The sequence below is a fragment of the Pseudophryne corroboree genome, chromosome 5 (genome assembly GCF_028390025.1).
Source record: "Pseudophryne corroboree isolate aPseCor3 chromosome 5, aPseCor3.hap2, whole genome shotgun sequence".
Classification (NCBI taxonomy): Eukaryota; Metazoa; Chordata; class Amphibia; order Anura; family Myobatrachidae; genus Pseudophryne; species Pseudophryne corroboree.
Window position 1 is genome coordinate 582,455,405 of NC_086448.1, and position 18,559 is coordinate 582,473,963.

The window sequence follows — 18,559 nt, forward strand, 5'->3', positions numbered from 1 at the left end:
ATCGTCCTCACAGGGACGCTGCCGTGTGCGGGGCGCGCGCGCGGGGGGGGGGGGGGGGGGTTGGGGGTTTGGGGCCAAGGAGGGAGGGTTATGTATAGGCACTTAGAGGGGGAGGTTAGGGTTAGGCATCAAGCAGGGAGGGTTAGGTTTAGCCAGCGGGGAAGGGAGGGTTAGGGTTAGGCATCAAGCAGGGAGGGTTAGGTTGAGGCAGTGGGCAAGGGAGGGTTAGGGTTAGGCATCAAGCAGGGAGGGTTAGGGTTAGGTACCCCCAGGGGAGGGTGAAGGATAGGGGCCTTAATGGGGGGCCGTCAGGATTCTGATGGATGGGATGCCGCTGTCGGTATACTGACAGCCGGCATCCCATCCATCAGCAAATCATACTGATCCCCTATAGTTATACTGGTGTGTTGTTCAAACAAACACTTGATTCAAGATGTTCTAGAGAACAATTGAACAGTTCATATTGAATGAATGGGTTATAAGATTTGACCAAGCCCTTCACCAAAGTCTGAAGTTGACCTGATGGTGTTAGTAAAAATAAAAATTTGTTGGGATCTCCCGGTCTCCTGACAGGTGGGCATTTTTCCGGTGCCTCTCACTTCCAAACTGAACTGGACGGCAGGGAGGTTCACTTTAAACAGTAAGGGGTGAGGCAACTTCAGACTTGGTGCCTGCTTGGTGTCTAACCCTAACCCTCCCTTCCCCCATGTAGTCCCACATACTACTATAAAATGCCACAAATTGTAGCTTTAAACAGCAGGGTGTAGGACATGAGCGAATGGAATGTACTGCACTGGAGGCAGTTGTTCCATCTGGGACTCTCATGGAGGGGATTTAATAAAAGTATGTTATATATGTTTACATTTAGCACAAAATACATGCAATTTCAGCAACCTCGCCGGCCAGGGGCACCACTTTGTACAAGTCGTATGCTATTAAAGCTGCTGACTTTTACGTTTCATATGTCAAAAATCAGGACAGAAATATATATCCAGTAGAGTGATTCCGGCTGGTTTCTGGTGATTTTAAGTCCATGCGGTAACTTCAATCTCGCTAGAACATTTTAAAAACGGGAGGCTATTACATTCCTACTACATTTTAAAAGAAGCATCTTTTTTAGATCTGAAATGTCTGCTTTATTTAAGTCAGCCTCTTATGCATCAATAAAATAGCCCTAACAGGCAAGTACAGCCAATAGCCTGAAATGGCACAAAGGCAGGGGCTGGCTGGCAACTTTCAGCATGGGGGGCAGACTCAAGCAAGCGGCCCAGCTTTTCACTGGGAATCTGCAGTCAGGTGGCCCTGGTACACTTAATTGCACTGGCCTGGGGGGGCAGATGGCACCCTGCCCCCCTGCCCAGCCAGCCCCTGCACAAAGGTAAGCAGTAAACTGTGAAAGGTTTAAGAAAAAAGGTTAGGTCAGCTAAAACTGAAATATACTGTAAATTTCAGCATTAGAAAAGACTCTGTTAGGAAACAGGTAATGGGATAAGAACAGCAATGATAGAGGCATGGGCCATTATGCACTGCAGTGGACGACTGAAGACTGGATGACGGTCTTATGGACCAATTAATCAAACTCTTTGGCTCATCATGCAGGGTTTATTTACTGGACAATGCTTTTAAAAGCAAAACACCCAGGGCCTGATTTAGAGTCACACGTGATGTTCACGGCAGTGAGTGATTTTTTTACTGCAGTGCATGTGCGAAAATCCCCCCAAAACCCGTACAGTGCATGCGTGCATATAGTGTACACACAAACACGTTGTGGAGACGCATGGTGCCTGAGATGTCTTGGAAAAGTGTTAGAAGATGGTTAAACAGTCACATGGAGATGGTTCTTCTTACGGATGTGTTATGGGTGTTTTTGGGTGGAAACTGCCCGTTTTATGGGAGTGTGCGGAAAAATGTTGGGCTGGCCTATCACCTGGGCAGCTTGTCCACCATCAGGAGCCATGTTCTTTGTCTCTGAAGCCACTTTACCAGCAACTGACAGGTTCCTGCAATCAGCTGATTCTCAACACTGGACTTAAGAAATACCTGGCCTGAATTCTCTCCAGCCACAACCCTGCATTTTTACACCCATATCCAATTTATACTGTTTCTTTCACAAATCTCTCTCTCTCTCTCTCTCTCTCTCTCTCTCTCTCTCTCTCTATATATATATATATCCTGAAATGTGCCATTTTTAACATACTGTTTTTCTTTCACTAAATTAATCAGGATGCATTAAACAATTTTGCCTTAAGCTTATCTTGGAAAAACATGCATCAGTAGAACATACTAAATGGTATTTCTGTACTTCAGGTCAGTGAAGCACATAATTTAGTAGCAGATTACATAATTTAAAGAACTACAGGATAAACTTGAAGGGGGTGTCAAGACTTTTAAAGAGGAGCTTTGCCTGTAGAACACCCCTACTTGTCTAAACTGTGTTTAACTTTGCTTGTATTCAATGCCAGTTTAAGGCTTGTGGGTGACCTGGGAAATTAAGTTGTGGGGGCCCCCACGAATAACATTGATGTTACACCACATCCCCCTCACCCCCCGCCCTGCACACCGCACACTGCCGCACAGCACTCTGTTGCAGACTGTCGCACAGCTGCGCACCGTACACAGCATACAGCCGCACACATTACCTATATTCAGCCAGAGATGGAGCAGGGAGCCGCTGGGAGAGTGCGCTGAATCCCCTACTTAATCACAGTGACCGTGGGTGGGACAGATTTTCCGCAAGACTGACTTTTGTAGAGTGAGGAGCTCCTGGCAGCCGAAGAAGGTGGAGACTAGAAACACAGCTAAATGCTGTATTCCAATTTTTTTTTGCAGTGCCGGTGGCTGATTAGGGGGAAAGTGTGTGGGGGCACTGGGATGACTACCCCTGTCGCCTCTCCTATACTCCGGCCCTGCTTGTATTACATTTTGTTGCTGTTAGGATTTTCAGCTGCTGATTCTTTGCATCCTTGTTTCTAATTTAATCTAGGTGCAGTTCAGATGTGGTACACCAATCACGCAAATCCTTGATGGCTGATCCGATTTGCAGATCAGTGAATTCTGATGATTGGTGATTCTCAGCTGATTGGCAAAATATTACACATTGCAATCCCACATTTACCGATTCCAATCCTTTTTGGGTCAAAATTGCCAAATCAAGATTGTTTAACATATTGGGTTTTGCTGATGTAAGTCTGCACATGGTTATGAGAAACCAATAAAAATCGACCTTTAGTATCGCTGAAAAGCATAATAATAAGACCAATAGATAAAACAATATATTTAGCAATGTTGCAATAGAAAAATATAGGGAAATAAATGATAGTATTTTAACATTCTTTTTAAAGTCCAGCTTTAATTAATGGTGTTGCTTGCTCTATTTTCTAGTATGTTGAAGAACAAACATTTTATAGAATGGTGAAACTAAAGTCAGTTGTTCAGTATTGGAGGATTTAATATTGCTGTCACTAATCATCAGACCAGATTTATTACAATTAAATACTTTCAGGTTTGTAACCTTTATTGACACCTATAAACCAGATATCAGGGTGGGGCAACACGTGCCACTGCACAGGGCACCGCAAGGCAGGGGCGCTGTTCTGTAGCACCTGTCAATTTTTTGTTTTAATCAATCTCACGTACAACTTCCTTCTCTTTAATCCCAGGCATTACCTGGCCGCCCCCATCTCCCCCTCACGTCCCCAAACACCTTTAGTCACATGCTCCTTTATTTAAGGCACACATTAAGCTCATGGGTTAAAATCCTGGGTATGACAGTATTTTGAAATGTGTGATTTAAATGAAAGATGATGTGACTTAAGGTACTGGGCAGTGGCGTCACAAGGTGGGTGCGTGGGGTGCGGCCAGCACCCAGGTGTCACCCACCGAGTGGTGACAACAAAATGCCGTCTCTTGCTCAGTGACAGGAGCCGGGTGATGCACTGTAACAATACATGCATCACCTGGCTCCTGTCACTGTGCTGGAGCCAGCGCTGCATAGCTGGCTCCCCGTGCTCGGATGATGCTGCAGCTGCCAGCACAGCGGCCAATCAGTGGATGCCGAATTCAGCCTGTGCGCGAGAGACCTGCCGCTGCGTGAGAGAAAGAGACCGGCAGCGCCGCGTACACTCACATGCAGACTGGGCACAGAGCACCATGTCTCGTCTCACAAAGGTGAGAGACACAGTGACAGAAGCTCCAAGCTACAGGCTGAGGAGGGGTGGACCCTGGGATGGACTGGGCATGTATGGGGCATAGAGGCACTCTCCCCAGGGGTCAGCCAGCATCTCCTTAATCCCCTGGAGTGCCAAAAACGGGGTCCTGGCCACCAGGCCATGGTCTCTCGTGCTAGACCACGCCCCCATTTTGCGACCTCCCGCACTGGGTGTCACCAGGGGCAGTGACGTCCCTGGTTCTGGGTATAACTGCTTAGGAATGTATTATTTAAAATAAAGGTTAATGCAACTAAATGACTAAAACCTGTGTCCAGGTGTTCTATATATATATATATATATATATATATATAGTGACAGGGACAGTGTGCTTTCACATGAGGTTAATGTGGAGCAGCAGGTTTGTGCAGAGATGGAGCAGTAAACAGCATGGTATAATGATATCCTCTTCAGGCTTTCCTAGGATCAGCTGTAAGCCATGTACAAGGCTAATTAACAGCACCTGACATCTGCCTTTAAAGTTGTGTCAGTGCAGATCTACAGGGCTTCCGATGGTGAACCAGTCTGCTTATAAGCTGTGGGCATAGGCGTTTCTATAATGGGTGCAGTGTGTGCAGTGCACATGGGCCCCTGCACCTATAAAATATACTTACCCCTCCGGAGTCCCGGTAATTTCCGAGTAATTTGCGCTTGCGCACTGGAGGTGTCCCCGGGAGACCTATGTATGCGCAGGAGAAGAGGGGGTCCCGCAACGGAGGCTGAATGTGGGTCCCCCCCCTCTTAAAATGATGCCCTGACGAAGCAGCCTCTGTGAAACGTGTGTTGGCGTTTTTACAGAGACTGACGATTGCTATTAATACCACTGCAAATGAAATAATGCTCTAAAACATACTGAACTGCTATACTACCGACTTAATTCAGTGCAATAGGAAAAATATATGTTCCTTATATAGATTGTACTGCCTAACCGCGGGCCCAGGCCGGGAGACGCTGTGTGAGGACGTGGGCAGTGAGAGCTCCAGCTAGATCCAATCCTCACGCGGCGGCTACCCGGAGCACGGCTGTGTGGAGACGCGGGCGGTGAGAGCGCTAGTAACATCACCGGTCTCACGCAGCGGTGGTGCCGGGGACGGCCATGAACAGCACACTTGAAAATAGAAATAGCCGGCAATGTGCAGCGGGCGGTAAAAGCCACTGCATAGAAACAGACCACAGTTAGCAGCACTGTATATGGAATGTGGATGGAAACAAAGTAGATAGATCTACCCATTATAAACACTAAAAGGGAAAAAATACATATGTGTCAATTGGTGGACATTTTAGTTATATAACTGCCCACTAATAAATCATCACTCTTTGTAAATTTGATTAAAGGGCTTGATGTACCATTAATGCTGAGCCACTACTCACTGTCTAAGATTTAACTAAGGAGCTTGAGATACTATTAATGTTGTGTAGGTAATAGCTACAGGATATGGAAATAACATATTTAGCAGTATATTACAGCCAGCATTGAGTATAAGAGGAGAATGTTAACTCTTTAAATTATTAAAAATTTGATGTATGGATGTGCAATTATCCACTAATGTTGGAAATTTGGTTATATACATATACCTATAAATAAGTTGGAGAGATATATAGTGCACCCTACATCATATTCAAACACCATTGGAGCCAGTGTTCAGAAAGGGAGGAGGTGACTCTAGGAAAAGTTTGAGCATAATGGAATTAATCGAGACACACACACAGTGTATTTATTGCATGTAAAGAGACATGTTATAAAAAAGACACAAGTGTTAAAATAAAGCTTTATTCCAGCAAAGAGGTACATGATATTTCAGATGAATAATATTCTGTGAAGAGAACATACACAGTGTATTGCATTCCATATAACAGTGGTGGTTCTGGAAACAGTATCAGTATAAGTATAAGGAGCACGATAGCATTGATTTAAGGATATACACACTGTATCTATTGCATATGTAAAAGATATGTTACTAAATAGATACATGTATTTATAAACAAAGCTGCATTTAAAGGGGGAAAATCATATTCAAGATATTCTAGATTAATGAGAAAATAACTACACAGTGGATGTGATTATAGACCCTCCCTATAACAGTAAGGTGGGAAACACTGATCAATATTGCATGACAACACTTGAGAACAAGTAGAATCCCACCTTTAGGAGCTTTGAATAAGCAGTGGGGGCTATTAGGCCTATATTGAATATAGCAACGGCAGTCTCTGATGAGAAAAATTTATTTTAATATCACATCTTCTATACTTCTTCACTTATCTTATCTTCTAATTTTTTATTATTTCATATTGCTGTTAAAAAAAAAATTTTTTTTAAAGGAAAATAATAAAGGATACGTTTTATCTTTAAAAAACTTTATTTTTGAATGTAAAGTTCTCAGTGCACCCAAAAATGGCTTCTCTTTTTCTGTATGTTTTTGTCATGTATCCCTAGGCCAAGGGTAGCACTCCTGAATTCAAGAAAGTAATACGTGGACATTACACAATTTGATCACAAGGGAATGAGAACATCTACTACCAAAGTGCTTTAATACTGGTGCGGGAATATTCTTTGTTCTGTGTGCTCTCTTAAAACGCCCCTGACTATGGGTGTGGGGTTACGGTAGGAAGACATATGGATGTGTCAACAACTTGCTTGTGAACTGTCATGCTATCGATGCTGTCTGAAACTAACCTGCTGCTGTTACCTGCTTGACAATAAAGGAACTACTTGAATCTTTTAATCCAGTGTATGTGATCATTTTCACATTATATATAATTATATGGGAAGGAACATCATAGCTTTCACTGGGTTCCAGGTTGGTACTCGCCAGGTGCACAGGTTGATGAGAGGGGCACCACCCGGTAGTGCCACCTGCAGCCAAGGAAGTCTAATAAAATAGTAGTGGCTGTACCTAGAAGAGACTCCCAGCACCCTTGCCGCACTGGAACCACTGCCCTCGCAGGAATAATTCCTGTAGAGACCTAGGGATTTCTGACAGGGGAGTCTGAGGATCAGGCCCGTGGTCCAGGCTGAGGACAGAATAAGCATTTACGGGTGTCAGGAAAACCCGGGGATCTGGCCTGCTGGCAGATGCATAAGTGTAAGGAAAACCAGATCAGCCAGCTGCGTGGGGGGTTGGAACAAGTCCCTGCTCACTGGCTACTGGGTTCAGGAGAGGCTGGGGCTCTGCTGAGTGGGTGTCGGGTGTCAGGAGAGGCCGGCGCCCTGCTGACCGGTGTCCCAGTCCTCCCACTGCTGGTCCTCATTCAGCATGTAGACCTCCACATGTCTCTGGATGTCAGTCATCCTGGTGGCCCTATACTGCAGGAGGCCTGTCAGTGGGAGGACTGGGGCACCGGCCATGTGTCCTTCGGCTTCATGGAGAGGCTGAAGGGCATGTCACTTCTGGCGAGGGCCAATAGCGACAGCTCACTGCTGTTGGAATTAAAAATGTACCCCAACACAGCTAAACAGAAAAACAGGTAAATATACTGTATGCAGTTCTACAGCTTTAACCCCTTCAACACCAAAGCAAGTTTGTTTTTAAGTGGATAGAAACCTTTTATTTTTTTTATTCTTGTTTTTACTATAAATAACTTTTTTCTTTTCATTTCTTATTCTACTATGCCAAATTGTAGTTGTTTTTTTGTCTCTCCACAAGATGTAGCATATTAAAAATATGCATATTAGCAGTATATTAAAAATTGGTACTTTATATGTGTCCTTTGCTGACAGTCTGAGTGAGTTATGAGGACACACTCATGCATTTCCTTTCAATGGAAATACCATATTTATTGTCCAGCCAAAGAAGAATGAGCAGCGGGGGTAATTCCAAGTTGATCGCAGCAGGATTTTTTTTAGCAATTGGGCAAAACCATGTGCACTGCAGGTGAGGCAGATATAACATGTGCAGAGAGATTTAGATTTGGGTGGGGTGTGTTCAATCTGCAATCTAATTTGCAGTGTAAAAATAAAGCAGCCAGTATTTACCCTGCACAGAAATAAAATAACCCACCCAAATCTAACTCTTTCTGCACATGTTATATCTGCCTCCCCTGCAGTGCACATGGTTTTGCCCAATTGCTATCAAAAATCCTGCTGCGATCAACTTGGAATTACCCCCAATATGAGGAATATGGACAGCACAGATGGTGTAATGGTTAGCATTACTGTCTGAGGTCATGGGTTTAATTTCCACAAGGGCCCTAACTGTGTGGAGTTTGTATATTTTCCCTTTGCTTGTGTGGATTTGTTCCGGGTGCTCCGGTTTCCTCCCACAATTGAAAAATATATATTAGTAGGTCAATTGGCTTCCAGCAAATATTAACCCTGTAGGTGTGTGTATGTACATGTGTTTAGAGAAGACTAGATGGTCCAAGTGGTTCTTAGTTGCCATCAAAATCTATGTTTATATGTACCATGTGTGGTGTGCTGCCCTGGGCAGTAACTGTAGTTCATTTTGAGTTTGATCACTGTAGTGCTGTGTTGTGCTGGACAGTGGTGCCAGTAACAGTGGTTGCTGTTTGAGTCTCCAGGCCAGGCACTGCCCAGGGTGGCATACCACACCAGGTACAGCCACTACTATTTGATTCTACCCCCAACAACATGTGGTACCACTGGGCAGCTCCCCTCTTCAGCTGGGCCAGGCACTAATGCATAATGTGTAAGGAGCACTACAACTGTGTGGGTATAATGTGTAAGGGGCACTACAACTGCATGGACATAATGTGTAAGGAGAAGTACTACTGTAGGCACAATGTATAAGGGGCACTACTACTGTGTGGGCATAATGTGTAATGGGCACTGCTACTGTGTAGCATAATGTGTAAGGGCCACTACTACTGGGTAGGCATAATGTGTAAGGGGCACTACTACTGTGTGGCCACAATGTAAGGGGTACTACTGTGTGGCATAATGTGTAAGGGGCACTGCTAATGTGTAGCATAATGTGTAAGGGTCACTGCTAATGTGTAGCATAATGTGTAAGGGGCACTGCTACTGTGTGGCATAATGTGTAAGTAGCACTACTATTGTGTATGCACAATCTGTAAGGGGCACAACTGTGTGGCATAATGTGTGTGGGGCACTGCTACTGTGTGACATAATGTGAAAGGGCACTACTACTTTGGGACATAATGTGTAAGGAGTACTGCTACTGTGTGGGCATAATGTGTAAGGGGCACTACTGCTGTGTGGGCATAATGTGTAAGGAGCACTACTACTGTGTGGGCACAATGTGTAAGGGACACTACTGTGTAGCGTAATGTTAATAAGGGGTACTATTGTGTAGCATAATATTAATGTGTGGTGTAATGTGAATAAGGTACTATTGTGTGGTGTAATGTGAATAACAGACACTATTGTGTAGTGTATTGTGAATAGGGACACTACTATGCAGTGTAATGTAAGGGGCACTAAATATGTGATGTAATTTGATTTGTGGGTACTATTGTGTGGCCACGCTGTTTCTTCATAAGTCCATGCCCATTTTAAGTCATGCACATCTTCCCTATTTCAAATATGGACTTGCATCATGTCCCTGTTAAGAAATATGAGGGGACACCAATATTTTTTTTCGCCCTGGCTACCAAACTGTCTAGTTATGGCCACAGCAGAAACTGTATGTCATAGTTCCACTGACCAACTATTTGGATTGTCAATTTGTACACTGCACTGTAAGCATCCGCAGACATTGTATGTAATTGTCTGATTTATAATTATTCCTTTAAACGAGCTGGTTATTGGTGACTTAGTCCATCCAGTAACTATAAGGGACCCTGGTTTCTTTATATATAGCTATAGATTTTCATATAAAAATGTCAATGCTCTGTTTAGGCTTTCTGATATATAGTTATTCTTATTTTCTTTCCCCAGTGTTATGATTACAGCGATGGAGCTGTGACAGGAGACCTGTGTGAAGATCTCTGTGTGACGCACAAGTTGGTTTATAAGCATTGTCTTTACTACCGCCGGGGGAAAAAGGTTATACAAGCTGACTGGCAAGGCAGTTCAATAATCCTAAAGTCAAAGAATGACGTTTTTTCTAAATTCCAAGCACCTATCTTGTTGGACAATTCAGATCCCAGAACCCTTACAGATACAGAACTTCTAGTCATGGTAGCTGTGGAATTTAAAAATGCCCTGGGTTTGGACTTACCAAATAACACCCTAGTACCCATTTGGATTGAAAGGAAGAATCATCAGAACTGGAAAGTGGAGCTTGCCAGTATGTGGTCTTTATTTCAGCAAGAAGAATATCTGCTCTTTAATTTGCTGCAAGACTTCAGCCGACACGTCCTACATGTAATTGGAACCTGTGGACACTTCTATGCAGTAGAGTTCCTGAGTGCTGGACACTCTTGGAAGCAAAATCTCTTCTCCTTAGAGGAGGTTGTTGGTCAGTGCAGAACAGGTGAGCAAAGGATGAATGCTCTCCTTGATATCGCCATCAGTTTTTTAGACATGGTCCATCAGTTTGACAACAAGTTCTCTCACCGGCTGCACCTTTGTGATGTTAAACCGGAAAACTTTGCCATTAGAAATGACCTTACTGTAAGTTTTCACTTTCTTGTTTTTACAAACTGAGTGAGAAAGAAAACAAAAAGAATAATTTCTTATTATCCCATGCACAAAACATTTTATTTGAAATTAACGTGTAGTTGAAATAGCTGACTCCTCTCGAAACAGTGGATTATGGGCCTAATTCAGGTTGGATCGCAGTGAGCGATCCAACCGCAAATATTGAGAAAAAGATGCGGGCGCAAGTGCCTGCATTTTCTGCAGGGGGGCTGCAGAAAATGCGATCACCTCTGCCTGTCAATCAGGCAGAGGTGGTCGTGGGGCAGGTAACGCTCCATTTCCCGGAGGAGACGGAGCGTTGCAGGGGCGGTGCGGCGCGAACGGGGGGCGGAGGCGGCCAAACGGGGGAGTGTCGGGGTCGTGATCACGGTGGCTGCCTGACGTCACATGCAGCCGCCGCGATCGAGAACATGGTGGCGGGACTCCTGGGGGCGCAGCTAAACTGCGCCGGCAGGAGGCTTGCTCAGTTTCTGCTAACAAGCAGAAATTGTGATGCGTTCGCAATTTCTGCTTGTTGAACTGAGGGAGGCGCCGGTCAGCATGCTGGGTGGCCTTGCCCTGTGATGGGCGCCCCCCAGCATGCAATCCAAAGAATTGCATATTCTGCTAATTAGCAGAATTTGCAATCCTTACTGAATTAGGCCCTATAAGTATACTGTATAGAATGGTATAGCACATAGAACTGTAAAACCAATCATCAGATAAAAGGATAAATGAAGATAAGAGGACTGGTTCAGAGATGTACACAAGAAAGCTGCATATGCAGCTGTATTGCGGATATTCGGCAGCATTCAGATTTGGCTGCATGTATGTGGTTACCCATCCTTTTCTGGAATTCAACGTCATCACTGTAAGTGCAGACTTACACCAGCCCTATCATGTATCTGATGAAATCAGATAGATCTCTGCGTACACTCAACAGTGAATAGTATGCGTACCCATGACTCACCCATAGAACACTTATTCTCCATGTGGGATGTACTAACGACAAAATTGCTGGCAAAACTTCATTTTGGCAACATCCTATACAATAAAAGGCTAATGCTGCTCCTCACTTCTATGGGGGGAATTTAAGTGTTTTGTACCCGACAGAGCAATTCAAGTGTGATATTTCTGTTATGTTGTTCTGTAATTTTGACAGGCTGGTACCTAGTTCCCTATATAGTAACATAGTTTACATAGTAACATAGTTTCTGAGGTTGGAAAAAGACAATTTGTCCATCGAGCTCAACCTATTAGTGGTCTCCTACACTTATTTTTAGGACTAATTTATCTGTTGTTAATGTCGGCCGTTATGGTTATTCCTCTTTCTTTTTAACTATAGTTTACCAAGCTCCAGAAGTGTGATATATTCTGGAGCTGGAACCCAGTAGGCAATGCAATCTGGAGATACCGGCATTGTACATACCAGCATTAGTAATGCCAGTATTTGCCCAATAAGTGGTGGGATGTATCGTATCCACAATGCAATGTGTAGTACATCCAGGGTCGGACTGGCCCATAGGGGAACAGGGGAAACCACCGGTGGGCCTCAACCCTGTGGGCCCTCCTCCTCCTCTAGGAATCAGGTTCCAGACTCTATCCTAGTGCACTTGAATTATACATTATACTTTTGTTACATTATACTTCACAAGAATACGGTTTACTATATATTTACCAAGTGGAACAGAACATGTACTCTGTAATGATTAGCCAAACCTCTGTGGTGACTGGCCACGCCCCAGTGGAGCCTGGCCACACCCTTAGGAATGGGCCCCTATAACAGCATCCCCCCCCGGTGGGCCCTTTATGCCCCAGTCCGACACTGAGTACATCCCATCCTTAGTATTTATTTATCAATACGGTAATGCTGGAGACATCAGTGATATCTCCTGCGTTCCGGAATAAATTGTTCACCAGTACCGTCTACATAATTCTCCAAGTGAATGTTAAAATGGGGCGATTTAACATGCTGCAAAAAGCTTAGCGTAGCCAGACAGGGATCTTTAGATTCCACCCCAGCAGGTTACGTTCTCTTTCCCTTCTTGCTGTAAATAATTGTATTTTTGTACATTGTCAGGTGGCTATGCATAAGCAGTGACTAGGCTGGCACAGCTTTTTTGCCAGAAGAGTAACCTTTGGATCTCAGGCTGGTTGATGTAAGGTTGCTTCAGAATGAAGCCTCTAAATCTAGAAATTATGTCCTTTATATGTATTTTCAAGAGGTCTGCCACCCTCCTTCTTGGGGCTCAAGCTGAGTTGGACATATATGCTTTCAACACAATAAGCGCTACAAAACCACATATAAAAAGGAATATGTATGCCCATGTGCCATGTACACATATAAAGATGCCCTTAAGTCTTAAACCCAGATACACTTTCAGGCAACCTTCTCATTATCACAAGAAACGTAAAAACATCCATTAGATCTTATTTTAATAAAAACAAACATGCAAACAAAATCATACAATATATACTGTAGGTACGATAAATGAGATATCCTTAAACAACCAGCAGTGACTAGCAGGTGCTGGCAACTGACATCATCATTGTCGTCACTGTGTAATTGCACCAGCCTTAGGCAATTGCAAGTGATACTGCCGTGTCTCCATGCAAATCTGTCCCTTTGCAATTACCTGTACATGCCCTTACTGTACCTGCATTTTCATTGCCCTCCTCCCAAAAAAAGACAGCTTCATTACCAAATCGGAATACAAACCTCAGCATATGCCCTGATGGTGAGGATGCACATACAAATGTGTGTATTGTATTTACATTTCTGCTCTTCATTTTTATTAGCAAACGTAAACTATAAAATCTATCCTAACTGCACTAATTTGTGATTTGGTGAATATGTGCAAACCCTCTCCCCCCCCCCCTCTCCCCCCCAAAAAAAACACAGTTGCCATACTTCCTTTTGGGATCAAATTTTTAAACTTAAGACACTATGGGAGTCATTTAGAGGTGGATGCAAACCTCACTTTCTACTGAAATACACTTTTCATACTGATCAAGCATACCAAAAATCCATATCCCTACATTTATGTTATGAGAGATGGACTGGGAAAAGGAAGAGTAGGGAAATACCCAGATGCGGATTGGCCGTAGAGTTTACAGGGAAGATTCCCGGTGGGCCGACGCACCCGTGGGGCCTGTTTTGTTTGAGGACATGTGGTCCCCTTTTATAGACATAATGAATAAAATGCAAAATAATTTGCATATATGAAAATGACTTTGCCACTTAGCCTGTGATTGCAGATGATCTAGTGTATGCTCTGTCTGCCTGCTTGGCTGACATATAAGATTGAGTGAATAGTGATTGGGATACGGTTGTAATAAGCAAGAAAATATATCTTTCTAAAGAATTATATAATTTCCTAAATTCTGAAGGTGTATCATATAATGTGCTCATAATATTTAATTTTATTTCTTTTTAACTTCCCCCTTAATGCTGGACATGCCCACTATCTGGAAAGCCTTGGGGGGAAGGTGCTGCTGCCATGGCCCATGGCTAGACCTTACACCTCTGGTGCTGCCCAAGTGGGGCCACTAGTACAAATTTTTCCAGGGCCGCTTTTTGTTCCCAATCCGCCTCTGGAAATACCATAAAGGCATGTTAATGTAATTATTATATAGTAGAGACTGAAGAAACTGCAAGTAGACTTATTAGGCATATCTGTTTTGGGTGCTTGTAGAGATGGCTACTTAGTGAATGTCTCAACACACTGACTCGAATCTTGTAGATGTTCGAATGATTTGAGTCAGGAAAAGCTGAAGTGTCGAGACATAATACTCACTGCAGCAGCCTCTCTCCCTAGTACACACACACTCACATACAGCAAAGCGCAGCCCACATGTCTTTCTGCCAAGTCCTGAGTGACTCCCGGGCTCAGGATCCGCCCCCTTGTCTCTCCCCTGAACGACGGCTCTCCTCTCCTAATGAGTCCTGAGTGACACCAGGGCTCAGGATCCGCCCCCTTGTCTCTCCCCTGAACGACGGCTCTCCTCTCCTGATGAGTCCTGAGTGACTACCGGCCTCAGGACCCCCCCTGTCTCTCCCCCGGGCTACGGCTCTCTCCTGATGAGCCCTGAGTGACTCCTGGTCTCAGGATCCGCCCCCTTGTCTCTCCCCCGAACGACGGCTCTCCTCTCCTGATGAGCCCTGAGTGACTACCGGCCTCAGGACCCCCCCCCCCCCCCTTTGTCTCTCCCCCGGGCTACGGCTCTCTCCTGATGAGTCCTGACTCCTGGGATTAGGATCTGCCCCCTTGTCTCTGCTCTGAGTCCCTCTGCAGTGCGATGCATTGAAGATGAGCCGTGAGCCAAGACACTGTGTCGAGCCACTCCACTGAGCTGAATCATGTGACTCGGCACACACCAGTGTCTTGGCTTGCCCATCTCTAGGTGCTTGACCCTGGGATGTATTAATGATGATGATTAGCATGGTGTCCTCCTGCAAAAGTCACAACCATTCTGACTGGACTTAGGGGGTAATTCAGACCTGATCGTAGCAGCAAATTTGTTAGCAGTTGGGCAAAACCATGTGCACTGCAGGGGGGGGGGGGGATATAACATGTTCAGAGAGAGCTAGATTTGGGTGGGTTATATTGGTTCTGAGCAGGGTAAATAGTGGCTGCTTTATTTTTACACTGCAATTTAGATTTCACACACCCCACCCAAATCAAACTCTCTCTGCACGTTATATCTGCCCCCCCTGCAGTGCACATGGTTTTGCCCAACTGCTAACAAATTTGCTGCTACGATCAGGTCTGAATCACCCCCTTAGTCAAAATATAAAAGGGAAACTGTGGGCTCAACTGTCATACATAATGTGACACAGCCCCAGCTTGTTCAGCATGGGGCTTAATTCTCTATTTTTATTATTGTTCTAAACCTCTTTCTGTGGGTTTCCCCTGAGTACTGTACATGGTTTCCGTATAAACACTAAAAACATAGTGGTAGGTTAAATGGCTTCTGATGAATTTTACAGTGTGTGTGTGTGTTTGTGTAACAGATTGAAAGCGCCACTTTGGCAGGACTGATATAAATGTTTAAATACACTCTGTATGTGAGTGAAAACACTTATGTTTGATGTTTTGAATCTCATTGTAGAATTTTTACTGGTGTAAACAAATCTCTCACTTCCTACAACACTATTATCCAGTGTCATCCAATCCCCTACCCCAGTTGATTTTTCAGCTACTGTACCTATAATCTAACAATGAACACCTTAGCTAACATAAACTAACAATGTATTGCAGCATGAATTTATCATGCATACTGTCAGGGCTGGCATCAGAAATTATGGGGCCCTGGACTGGAAAAATAGGCAGCCTCCCCCCCCAACAAAAATATTTAAAAAATAAAAAAATATAAAATAAAATAAAAATAAAAAATCTATAAATAAAATACATTTATATATTATGATAATAATAATAATAATAATAATAATAATAATAATAATTCCTATGCCCCCATTATCATATTGCTAAAATGCCCCAGTACCTGTAATGGGGTTATAATTGCGTTGTCAGGGGTTCTGCTCATCCTCCACCCTTCCCTTCCGCTGCAGCAGGCAGTTCAGCAGCCTGCTTCTAGTAAAACTATTGAAAATATCCCTTCCAAAATGGCCTCTGCTTCAGAGGAGACAGTTATTAAAGATACTAGAGCCTCCTCTAGTATCTTTAATAACCGTCTCCTCTGAGGCGATGGCCATCTTTAGAGGGACATATTCAATAGCCTACTGTGGGCACTGGGCACACAAGGGCAGTGGCGGCGGACGGAAGGCGGCGGCTGGTGGGCGGGCAGTGGCATGTGCAGACCGGGTCCTCCCCTCTCTTTCAGAGAGACCGGGCCCGGGACAGCTGTGCCCGCAGCACCTCCCTGATGGCGGGCCTGCATACAGTCAAGATGGAGTACAAACACACACACTGCAGGAAAAAACAGCTATGTGTGTACTCCAATATTTCTGAGGCAGTCTAATACTGTAACCATGGGCATAACTATAGTTTGTGCAAATGGTGCCATTGCTATGGGGCTCAGAGACTTAGGGGGGCCTAGATCCAGGTTATAAAGTTGCATACCAATTTCCCAGATTTGCAATTGGGTCTGATCCATTGGCAAGCCTGAATTGTGTGACATTACTTTTTCAGTGAGGGGCGGGTGTAGTGGTTGTTATAATTGAAAGGGGGCACTGAAATGTGGCATCATTTGAAATGGAGGCCCATTATTGTTGCCAAATATGGCATAATATGAACTGGTGCACTGTAACATGGCACAGTTTAAACTGGGGGGCACTCTAAAGTGGCACAATACAGAGGGCACCATAATGTGGCATAATATGAACTAGGGACACTGTATGTCATAATATGAATTAGGGACTCTGTGTGGCCTAATGTGTACTGGAAGCCCTGCAATGTGACATAATGTGAACTAGGTAACTAAAATGGTTCATAAAATAAACTAGGGCACTACTATGGAGCATAATATTAACTAGGGCACTACTACGGTTCAGAAAATGAACTAGGGCACTATTATGGGGCATAAAATTAATAACGGCTGTGGAGGCCCACAAATTTCTAATTGTTCAGCTGACTGTAACCTGATAGTCATGGATTTCTGGACAATGCCGCAAAAGATATAGGATGATATACATGTCAGTTCTTCTGCACAATTTTGGCAGCACAGAACATGATTATCCCAAATGTTGCTTTATGTGCTAAAGGCAAATACAACCTATGGAGAATAACTATTTGTATCTGTTAAAATCATTTAAGTGAAACAGAGTTGTGGGTGCTTTGCAACATACAGTAATATCTCAGTCATCATCACAGAAAAGAACAAGATTGGCCTCCCCGTGCATTCTAATATGTATCATAACATACAAGAGTTTGCTTGTAGGAGTATGGGAAATAAATCAATTTGCTGGGACCTACAGAGTGCAACTCCTTAATCGGTGCATCTAGTAATAGGGGAACCCCTTGTTCAAACTGTACAGCCAATGCCTGCCTTTTCTGTATATAGGCAAAACAATGTACAGTAGAATTGCAAAGATTTGGGCGGGTTATTTTGTTTCTGTGCATGGTAAATACTGTCTGCTTCATTTTAAATTTCAATTTAGATTTCAGTTTGATCACACCCCACCCTAATCTAATTCTCTCTGCACATGTTACATCTGCCCCACCTGCAGCATGGTTTTGCTTTTTTGGTTTATTAACAAACCTGAATAACCCCCTTTATCATGTGAAAAATATTAAACATAAAAGAAAACAGAAGTCACAAGAAGAAAAATATTAATAAACAAAAAATGGAGGGTTATATTTCTAACAAACCATATTTGGGGGGAATTCAATTAAATGCACTTAAGTTAGGAAATGTATATTCCCACGCCTAAAGAGTGCAGTTTAGTTGTAGTAAATGCCATTCTGTGACTTAAGTGGCGGACAGGATGCTGTTAGTGCGGGCAGTACGTTAGCAATTCATATCACAGCACTAGCTTTGTCGAATTTCAGCTTGCACCTCAGCAGGGTAAAAGCCGATATCCTCTAGTTGGGAGTTTACAGGTATTCCTGGCTTTCCACATGCTATTTAGCAGCGTGTTTAATTGAATTCCCCCAAAGAGAGAAAAATATTTTTTTTTATCTATTTAAAATATGATGCAGAAAAACAATTGATATACCCAGACAGACAATAAATGAATAATACCATGTAAATCAGTTGTTTTGTTTAATCCATGTGGAGACAGACCATTGAATTCATATTTCCAAAAAAGGGATTTTTTGCACAGATGTCTTTATCTATCCACTCCCCTGAT

The 18,559-nt window shown here is 43.6% G+C and overlaps 1 protein-coding gene across 1 annotated transcript in view; it reads left to right on the forward strand.

The window, feature by feature from the left end:
* Positions 1-18,559, forward strand: part of DIPK1C (divergent protein kinase domain 1C) — a 180,317-nt gene that overhangs the window by 57,111 nt on the left and 104,647 nt on the right. The window contains exon 2 of the mRNA XM_063924970.1: positions 10,063-10,740. Coding sequence (XP_063781040.1) covers positions 10,063-10,740 — 678 coding nt within the window. The remainder of the gene's footprint in view (positions 1-10,062; positions 10,741-18,559) is intronic.